General features: G+C 45.0%; 1 protein-coding gene and 1 pseudogene across 7 annotated transcripts in view; both read right to left on the bottom strand.

Moving 5' to 3' along the window:
* The window catches only part of KIAA0556 (KIAA0556 ortholog), a 177,565-nt gene that overhangs the window by 52,269 nt on the left and 114,210 nt on the right, over positions 1-11,086 (bottom strand). For all 7 annotated transcript variants that reach the window (XM_025048349.1, XM_006914049.3, XM_025048350.1 and 4 more), the window contains one exon: positions 6,488-6,703. In XM_025048349.1, the coding sequence (XP_024904117.1) occupies positions 6,488-6,703 (216 nt within the window). The remainder of the gene's footprint in view (positions 1-6,487; positions 6,704-11,086) is intronic.
* Positions 10,597-11,086, bottom strand: part of LOC102890329 — a 977-nt pseudogene continuing 487 nt past the window's right edge.

Here is an 11,086-nt window from a genome sequence, read left to right as displayed (position 1 = left end):
GTAGGGAGGGCAAGGGGCTGGGGGAGGCACTGACGAATCTGCTGCCTACTCGTCCAACAGATCCTGAGTCCATCCTGTGGGCAGGCACTGAGCTGGATGCAGGGGTGTGGGGGAGCCTGTCTCACTAGGTCCCAGCTCTGTGCTAGTAGGGGAGCGAAAAGTAAAAATGCCAGGAAAAAAAAGCAAGGAGGGATGAATCTGGTGAAGAAAATAAGAAAGAATTATTAATGGCCAATGGAAGGGCTATTTTAGAATGGACGTCAAGGAAGATCTCTCTAAGTAGATAACTGTCTAACACCTAAACAAAGGTTTTTTCTCTTCCGGCATTAACCTAACAGATCCACCTACCGTCAAGGAGATGCCAAATGCCAAAAGTAGCCCCATTTAATAAATTATTACAATAAAAAAGGAACAAGCTATTGATTGATACAAGCACAATTTGGATGGATGTCAAGGGCATTATGCTGAGTGAAAAAAGTCTCCAAAAGGTTACGTATAGTATGATCCCATTTATATAGCATTCTTGAAATGACGAAAAGTATATAGAACAGCTCAGTGGTCACCAGTGTTAGAGAAAGATCTGGGGAGGTGTGACCGACCATAGAGGGTTGCATGGAGGAATTGCTTTGTGATGACAAAACTATTCTGTATTCTGATGTGGTGGTGGTTACACAAATCTACACATGTGATAAAATTGTATAGAATTTGCACACACACAAATGAGTGTACAAAGGTCTGCACATTAAACCAATGTCAATTTCCTAGTTCGATAATGTAGTACATTCGGTAACGTACTAGGACGTCACCATTGGGGAAGCCGGGCAAGGGCACGTGGGACCTCTCTATACTTTTCAAAAAATCAAGATATAATTCACATATATAGAATTGCCATTCGAAAGTGTACAACTCAGTGTTTTCTTAGTATATTCACAAGGTTGAGCCACCATCACCACTATCTTTTTCCAGAATATTTTTATCACTTCCAAAAGAAACCCTGCACCCTTCAGCAGACTCCCCATTCCTGCATCCCCAGCCCTGGCAGCCACTAACCTACTGTCCGTCTCTATGGAGTCATCTTATTCTGGATATTTCCTATAAATGGAATCCTACAGCATGCGGCCTTCTGCGTCTCGCGTCTTTCACTCAGCGTAATGTTTTCGAGGTTCTTCCGTGTTGCAGCACGTGTCGGCACATCACTCCTTTTCATGGCTGAGTAACATTGCACGTCATACACCGTGTTTTCTTTATTCATTCATCAGTTGATGCACATTGGGTTGTTTCCACCCTTTGGCTATTGTGAATAATGCTGCTGCGAACATCTGTGTACAAGTTTGTGTGTGAACATATATTTTCAATTCTCTTTGGTCTACACCTACAAGCGGAATTGTTAGGTCATGTGGTAACTCTACATTAACTACCTGAAGAACTGCCAAACTGTTTTTCCCAGGGGCTGCACCTTACTTTTGCAATCTCACCAGCGAGGTATGAGGGTTCCAGTTTCTCTACATGTTCACTAATACTTGTTGTTTTCCTTTTTCTTTTCTTTTCTTTTTTTTTTTAAATTACAGCCATCCTAGTAGGTGTAAAGTGATGTATCTTTGTGGCTTTGATTTATATTTCCCTAATGACTAATGACGTTGAGCATCTTTTCGTTTTTGTTGGCCATTTGAATATCTTCTTTGGAGAAATGTTTATTCAAAGTACTCTGACCATATTTTTATGCATTGTCTTTTTGTTGTTGAATTTAAGAGTTCTTTTCTTTATACATTATGGATGCTAGACCCTTATCAGAGATATGATTTACAAATAATTTCTCCTATTTTATAGTTGTCTTTTTACTTTCTCAATAGTATCCTTTGAAGCAAAAATGTTTTTAATTTTGATGAAATCTAATTTATCTAGTTCTTCTTTTGTTGCTTGTGCTTTGGGCATCATATCTAAGACTCCAGTGACAAATCCAAGGCCATAAAGATTTATACCTATGTTTTCTTCTAAGAGTTTTATAGTTTTAGCTCTTATATGTAAGGTCTTTGCATTCCTTTTTGTACATGGTGTTAGGTAGGACTCCGACCTCATTCTTTTGCATGTGGCAATCTGGTTGTCCCAACACAATTTGTTGAAAAAACGATTTCTGCCTCATTGGATGGTCTTGGCATCCTGTTGAAAATCAGATGACTATAGATGTACGTGTTTATTTTTGGATTATCAATTCTATTCCATTAACTTATATCCTTAGGCCAATATCACACAGTCTTGATTACTGTAACTTGGTAGTTTTGAAATTAGAAAGTGTGAGTCCTTAAGCTTTCTTCTTCTTTTCCAACATTGTTTTGGCTATTCTTGAATTTCAGGATCAGCTTGTCAATTTCCACAAAAAAAGGCAGTTGGAATTTTGATAGGATTGCGTTGAATCTGTAGATAATTTGGGAAGCATTTTCAGTTTAACACTATTAATTCTTCCAATCCATGAATACGAATGTCTTTCCATTTATTTAGGTCTTCTTTAATTTCTATCAATAATATTTTGTACTTTCAGTGTACACGTCTTATACTTCTTTGGTGAAATTTATTCTTGAATATTTTATGCTTTTTTTGATAGGATTGCGTTGAATCTGTAGATAATTTGGAAAGCATTTTCATTTTAACACTATTAATTCTTCCAATCCATGAATATGAATGTCTTTTCATTTATTTAGGTCTTCTTTAATTTCTATCAATAATATTTTGTACTTTCAGTGTACATGTCTTATACTTCTTTGGTGAAATTTATTCTTGAATATTTTATGCTTTTTGATATTATTATAAATAGAATTTTTTTCTTAATTTACTTTTTGGATTGTTCATTGCTATTGTATAAAAATACAACTGATTTTCGTATATTGATCTTTTATCCTATAAACTTGCTGAACTTGATTTTAGCTTAATTTTTGGATTCTTTAGAATTTTCTACATATAAGATTATATCACCTGCAAATATAGTTTTACTTCTTCCTTTCCAAACTCTTATTTTCTTGCTTAACTTCCCTGGGTAGAATCTCCAGTACAAAGTTGAATAGAGGTGGTGAAAAAGGCATCTTTGTTTTGTTCCTGATCTGGGGTGGGGGGAACTTTCAGTCTTTTGCCATTAAGGATGACATTACCTGTGGCTTTTCACAGATTCCCTTTATCAGGTTGAGGATGTTTCCTTCTATTCTCAGTCTGCTGATTGTCTTTACCATGGAAGTGGGCAGAGAGGGAGCTGGACACAAACAGCCTCCCAGGCCTTGGGGATGCATCTGATTTTATTTCTAAGTGCCACAGGAAGTCACGACTGGGTTTTTAAGTAGGGGAGGGAAGCAAGCTTATGATTTTTTACAGAGTGGAAAAATGAGTGGATGGGGCAAGAACAGAAGAAAATTTACACAGGAGGCCATTAATAGTGCCAATGAGAGGGAACAGCTGATCAGACTTGGGAGATACCAGTGGAAATGGAGAGGAGGGGCCACATCCGGCTCTATTCTGAGGGTTGAATCAATAGGACTTGCTGGTGTGAGGGAAGATGGTGGAGGTGGGGAGCAAGCAAGGAAGGCGCTAAGTGGTAGCTTGGGTGGCTGAGCACAGGAATTTCTGAGGAAGAGATGTGGGTGTGGGCAAGAGAATTGAAACTTAGGATTTGGATCTCTGAAGTCTGAGATGTCCATAGATGTCCAAGAAGAGATGTCGAGCAGGAAAGAGACATTCCAGTCAGGAATTCAGAGAAGCAGGCAGGACTCGGTGTATACATCTGGAGTCATCTTGAAGCTGCAGGCCTTGGTGAGGCCAGCAAGAGAGATGGTGTGGGCACCAAAGGCAGGAGGCTTTGCACTGACGTAGGGCGCTCCCACGTCTTTCGGCATGCCCCCAACTCATCCCCAATTCAAGCGGCTTCTCTGTGAACCCAGACTTTACCTCTAGTTACCTTCTGCTCGGATTTCAGCCGGGCTCTACCACTCCAGAGCGGTGTCACCTGGGGCAAGTCACTGATCCTCCCTGAGACTTGGTTTTCTCATTTATCAAAAGTGGAGAGTAATCCAAGGTCCATGTGAGATTAAGTGAGGCCCCAGCGGGCACACTGTAGATCGTTAAGAAACCCCAGTGAAATGGGACAGTTCTGAGAGGCAGTGTGTTCTGCTGGCCCTGGGTCTGGCACAGAGGACAATATCAGGGAGACAGCATATCATGGCAGCAGGACCCAGAGATCCAGCAGCCCAGAGTGGGAGAGCTGCCTCACGTCCCAACCTCAGAGCCCCAAATAAAAAAATCCCAAACCCATCATCAGCATGGGGCAAAGATCTCACTGTATCACACGGCAAAGCCCATCGGCCTCTGCTAAACAGAGGAAAAGGAAAAGTAATCACCAGAATTGGTCCCCATCAAATCCAATGATGCTTTTTATAGGCCCTGGTATGCACTGTTCTGTACAGCGAGCTTCCAAAATGCCACTACTTTGAGCAAAGGGGGTTGGGAAATGGGCTGGTCCAAGCCCTAGTAGCACAAATGGGAGCTTTACAGACTCGAAGCAGGAAGAAGAGATAGGACGTGAAAGGCCATTGCATCCCAGCAGCTGTGACCTTCAAGCTTCCTTCAAGGTTCTGGATCACAGAGCTGCTGCTCTTCAGAAGGGCTCAAGCACCACCGACCCAACCCTGTGGCCACCTGGCATCTATCTTGCCTTTCTTTCAGTTACCACCCTGAATTTCTTCAGGGAGAATTCCCTCCCTGCCCTGGGCATCTTGATGGCATTGGTATCAAGGTGCCTGGCTTCCTAGCCAGGTTGGTCCATCAGCCTTCCTCTCCTGGACTGGATTATCTCCAGCAGAGCGACAGGATGACAAAACAACAATCCAACTAATGAAACACTGCCCAACCCTTCAACCAAGAAGACCAAACCCTCAGTGCACATGCATCCCAGAATGCTGCCTAGGCCTCCACCATAACCGTGGGCCTGTCCACTTCTGGCCTGGGTGACAGTGAGTACACCGGCGACTCAAAACACATGCAATACATTTTTCTTTAAAAAATTTGCTAACGTGAGCCAGACTCAGTTTCTGTTGCTAGCAAATAAAGATCGTAATGGGCTACCTACACCCTTTCCTTCCATCCTACAGAGGGCAGGAGAATCGATGCAGAGAAAGCAGGTGAGTCACCCAAGGCTACAGAGTCAAGACCAGAACCTGGGATTCTAGAACTGGGGATTTCAAAGCCCCCTTTCTTGTTTTCTTTGCGTTAAAATGGAAACAGTAATACCTACTTCTTAGTGGTATTAACGCTATTAATAATAATAATGAAAACAATAATAGGTGATGTTTTGGAGCCCTTAGGAAGAGCCAGGCATGATGCTAAGCTCTGCGTATTCACATTTGAGCCTCGCAACATCACATCAAGGTAAGTAATATTATTATCCCATCTTACAGATGAGGAAACTAAAGCAGAGTTTAGGTGAGTTGCCCGTGGTCACAAAGCTGTAAGTGGAAAGCTTCGAACCCAGGCCTTTCTGCTCCTCAGGCCTGTGTACTGTTAGGTGTAAATCAGATTATATGTCCATGCCTGGCACAGACAAGAAGAACTGAACATGTGGTAACTCCTTTCATTTTTAATACTTTTTTACACATACATGGAAGGAAATTTAGATAGATAACGTATCCATGGCGAGAAACTTAAAAGCTACGGAAGAGCACCCGAGGGAAAGTCTGTTGCCCAGTCCCTTGTTCACCCAGTTCCATGGCCGAAAGGCAACTTCTGTTGCCGGTCTCCCGGGCCCCTCCCAAAGATGACAGGGAATGACGCTGAGGCACAGCACAGCACGGCAAAGGTGGCGCTGCCAGGCAGTCTGTCTCAGGCTAGCTCACAGTCTCGTGTCCAACGTGCCGTGGCAGGAAGAGAAAATGCCAGTGCTTTTCTTAAAACAAATAAACAACAACAACAAAACCCAAAACCTGTTAGTTATTTAAAGGAAAAGAACGTTCCACATTTGTTGGGTGCATACTCCGACCCCTAGGGAAGCAGGACCCTGAGCAGGTGTGGGCAAGGGCCCTGGGTCGTGCGGCAGGACGTGTACTTGGCCCTACCATCTTCCGGCTGTGTGACCTTGGCCAAGTCAAAGCCCTTCTCCAAGCTTTAGTTTCTTCACCTACAAAACGAGGAAATCGACCTCAGTGACCCAAGGTCTCATGTTTGGTGGTGACCGTGGTAAACCGCAAGGTGGATAAAAGGGGGTGAATTAGCTCCTCCTTGCCCTCCTTGTCCAAGAAAAACCCACAGAGCAGGGATCTGGGAAAGAGCTCCTGGGGACAGTGCGGAGGCCTCTACCTGCACCTTCCCCTCAGGCTCCTCCCCACTTTGCCCAAATGGACGACTGGAAGATTACATTCTTCCCGTCCCTGCCCTCATACCTCATCTTGGGCTTATTGTGGACAGAGAAAATGCATCAAAATACAAGGCCAAGACTCACCCATGCCCCACCACTTACAGATAAGTTCCTATTGACCAGGAGGCCCAGGTCGCCGGGCATGTCCGTGTTCCGGATATCCACATCATGGGGCGACACGTAAAGCTTCGTGTTGTTCAGGTCAAAGAACTCAACTTCTGTGAGACCCACCCATGACGCATTGCCCCAGTTGGACAGAATTTCCATCGTCACATAGGTGGCATCTTTTAGCTCTTCTGCTCTCATTCTCAATTTGTCCTTAAAGAAGAGAAAAATAATAAAACATGAAAGGCTGAATTCAGCTCTACCTCTAAACAACAAGGTATTTAACCTCTCAATGCCTCAGTTTCCCCATCTGTACAGTGAGAATGAAAATAGCACTCGTTACATATGGTTATTATGAACATTAAATGAGCTCATGTTCATAAAGAATTTAAAACACAGCTGCTGTGTACCTTGGCACTCAGTATTTCCTGGAAGAGTTTGCAAATAACCAAAAATGATTTAAAGGCATCACATTCTGTCTGAACGTCATGCCTATCTCTCCCCCACTATCAAGTGTTCATGTCCTATAGGCAAGTCGCAACTTCTGCTGAATCGGGCAGGTGTTACGGGCTGAATTGTGTCCCCCGCAAAAATTCATATGCTGAAGCCGTAACCCCAGTACCTTAGAATGTGATTATATTTGGAGACAGGGCCTTTAAAGAGGTAATTAAGTTAAAATGAGACCATTAGGTTGGTTCCTAATCCATTTTCACCAATGTTTTCATAAGAGGAAATCTGGACACCTGGAGAGACACCATGGATGCACGTTTGCAGAGAAAAGGCCGTGTAAGGACACAGTAAGAGGACAGCCACCTATAAGCCGAGGAGAAAGGTCTCAGGAGGAACCAAACCTGCCAATACCTTCATCTTGGACTTCTAGCCTCCAGAAGTGTGAGAAAATAAATCTCTGTTGTTTAAGCTACCAGCAGTGTGTGGTATTTTGTTAAGTCAGCCCAAGCTAAATAATACAGTAGCTAACACAAGACCTTGGACAAGTCACTTGGTATCCCTCAGCCTAGTTGGGGAACATGAAATGACACCATCTATCTGACAATCCCATCGTGGAGACTAAGCGAGATGTGAACCCCAGAGCAGCCCGTCACCAGTCCCAACCCTTGTGATACTCTATAAGTGTCCATTTTGTTAAGTCAGCCCAAGCTAAATAATACAGTAGCTAACACAAGACCTTGGACAAGTCACTTGGTATCCCTCAGCCTAGTTGGGGAACATGAAATGACACCATCTATCTGACAATCCCATCGTGGAGACTAAGCGAGATGTGAACCCCAGAGCAGCCCGTCACCAGTCCCGACCCTTGTGATACTCTGTAAGTGTCCATTTCCTCCCATCTCTCTCCTTCATTGGTTTTAATGCCAATGGGTAGGCTGTCGAGTCTAGGAGAGGCTGCGTGAATGTCATCGATAAATGGCCACATTGCGGAATGGCTTCCTGAGGCCCCTTGGGCCCTGACTGCAGTGCTGGTCACCACGGATCAGTCACTCGTAAAATGGCACATTCCCCGCGTGCACATGGCCTCTGTTAATTAGCACTGGTAATCTGCAATGGTTCTGTGAGCAGGGAGCTGAGCAAATGAACGGCAACTGTTCTCTGCTTATTTTTTTAATTAATAGCCAGCGAGACGTGCTCTGGCTCTCAGCATGTGTTTGGATGAGCTTTGATTGCCACGCGGTGGGGACGGGGACAGGGAGGGAGGGAGGTCAGCGCATAGCTCCCAGAAGAACACGGGGCCTGTTTTCATTCGCTCGGCCCACAGACCTCACTACTTCCTCGTCTTGTGCTGTGTGGGGCTGTGTGGGACCCTGGCTAAGCCTTCCGCTGCCCTGGGCCTGAATCCCAGGCTTAGAGGATGGTGAAAAACCTAAACTGGCCTGGCTCAAATGGAGGCACTGGGAGGTTAATGAACTCGTGCTCGTGAGGAGGGTTCGACTGCCAGGTGAACGCTGCAGGAGGCGTGAGAAGCAGCACGGTTCACCTTGGCTCTTGGCAGTGGGGAGGAGGGCCAGATGGGAGGTGAGCTGCCTCACAGAGGGGCTGCTGGATCTCACGCCCAGTGCAATCTACAGCGTGCAAATTCCTGCAGCGGAGTTTCTAAATGAAGAAGCTGAAGGGTCTATTAACTGAAGAAGTGTCACAACTTGTCAGTGTTGTAACTCGATGGCCACTCCTGCTTCTGAATTGATTTGGGACCTGCCACAGGACCCGAGGTAAACGCTGGTTGGGAGGCTCCTGGTCCCTGGCAGTCACTGGCCCTCTTTCACCAGGACCCCTGATTTTCTTTGGAAGAAGTCACCCCTTCTCTTTCCTTAGCCCTGAGGCATAGAGGAATGGACCCTTTCCCACCCTGAGGAGGAGCCTGACATGTCCAAGGAATCAATGTGTCCTGTCCCCTGGGCCATCAGAGGGAGTGGCTCTGTGATGGGCACATGACCCAATCTCACGCTTGTTGGGGGGGACTGTTCTTCTCTCCTGACTGTAGGGTCTGAGGGCATGAGGGTGAGAGGTGGGAACCACTTCAGCTACAGGGGTCACAGGAAGAAAGCAGAGCTGGGACTGGACATGGTGGAGGGAGGGAGCTGAGATGCAGCTGACACTGTGGAGATACTGTGAGCTGCTGGCTCAAGCCCCACCTGACAGGAAGAAAGCAGAGCTGGGACTGGACATGGTGGGGGCAGGGAGCTGAGATGCAGCTGACACTGTGGAGACACTGTGAGCTGCTGGCTCAAGCCCCACCTGTCCCATCCGAAGCATTTACTACAAGACTATCATTTTCTTCCCTTTGTTGTATAAATCAGTTTCCCCTATAAAGCGACTCAATCAAACCAGGCTGTTTTCAATGTGACTGAAGTTTCACCACATTTAGAATCTTCACAGTTAAGAAAGCAACTTTCATGCCGCGGGGAGGGGAGGGAACAAAGCTTTGATTTTTCTACATGGAAAATTTTTAACTGATATGTACTGGTTCTCTTTTGCCTTGTGCCAGGCATTGAGCCATTCACCACCCCCTACCCCCTGCCCCAGGCCTTACAGTGGCCCACGGGCTGCAGATTATTTACCCAATTCAAGAGCCATACACTCCCAGGACCAGAGAGCTTAAGATGCTTGTCTAACGTTGCACGACCCTTAAAATGATAGTGTCACACTCGACACTGAAACTCATCTAGGCTAGTGCAGGGCTCTTTCTGCTGTCATATGAGTCGTGTATGTGGCTTCGGGAAGGCTTCGTGTCAAGTCCTCATTGGCCAATCATAAGATTGGTGACCACCGTACCAAATAAGAAAACTATAAGAAAGGCTAGGGTGAAGGAAGGGTTGAGAAGGATATGCTGGCACGCACGCCTTTCGACAAAAAAGAATCACCCATTACCCAGCACCCGGCGCCCCCTTCCTTTGCAGTGTGTCTCAGCTCCAGCAACACGCTCACATGGCCGTTCCTTTGCATGTCGTTGCGACCATGCTGGACTCGATGAAGATCAACATCACCTTGTAGCCTTGACATTTTCTATCTACATAATCTCCGCAATGATCATTTCCATCCTTTTCACCACTGCATTGTGCTGATATAGCGCGCTTTCCTGATTAACTTCATTATTATGAGACATTTATGTTATTTCTGTTTATATCTCTCATTTTCACTACTTCCAATGATTCAGAAGCAGGCACATTTGTGCCTATAGCTTTTTTTTGGGGGGGGGGCGGTGGCGGGGGTGAGTGATTTCCTTAAGGTAAGGAAGTGGGATTATTGGGCTGGAAGACATAAGCATTTCTAAGTCTCTTCCTAAGACTAGAGTTTCTGCTTTTCAAGAACGTTCCACCCATTTATATTGCCGCCAGCAGGGCGAGACTGCCAATTTTACTATAACCTTGGCAGCAGTAGAGGTTACCATCAAAATAATTTATTCACTCAGACATCCAATGGGACATTAAGGTTGCGCTAGTCTGTGTTTCTTTTTTATTTTTTGTGAACAGCCATCAGTTTTATAAAAAGACGCCACAAATTTTTAAATGATACAAAGTATCATTTTCAAAACAACATCAAAAGTGAGTGTATTTAACCGTACTCAGCTCATAACAGAGCAAACCAGTGAGTGGAATAATAATTCATGCTACAGCATGTTTAATAAACTGGCAACAGAAAAAGTTAGTTAAAGGAAAGCAGAACTTTGTCTTCTAAGAATCGGAAGCGAGGGGCTCCATAATCATCTGACATCCGCTCCGTGTTGTGCCTAAGGTTAGAAATGGACGTGATGGGAACTCCAGAGACCTTCCTCGATTCTGCGTTTAAGGTCCCAGCCAAGCGTGGCCTCAGCATAACACTTGTGCTCAGTTCCTCTCTGCACGCGGCAGTCACCTGCATAGGTTCCTTTGTGAGTGCATGGTAATCGTTCAAATTTTGGATCTCTGGCAATCCTGAGAGCCACTCGATACTTCTGCCTCGATTTCTCAGTTTTGGCCATTACACAGTCAGGTCTGCAAGAAATCCACCTGGCACTAAGTCCAGTTCAGCTTCAATGGAAAAGTTGATAAAGCTGGTTATCAACCAGGATGGAGTAAGATGGGCCCAACTGTGTTATGCTAG

The sequence above is a fragment of the Pteropus alecto genome, unplaced genomic scaffold (assembly GCF_000325575.1).
Source record: "Pteropus alecto unplaced genomic scaffold, ASM32557v1 scaffold44, whole genome shotgun sequence".
In the NCBI taxonomy this organism is placed as follows: domain Eukaryota; kingdom Metazoa; phylum Chordata; class Mammalia; order Chiroptera; family Pteropodidae; genus Pteropus; species Pteropus alecto.
This window is presented reverse-complemented; position numbering and strand designations above follow the sequence as displayed.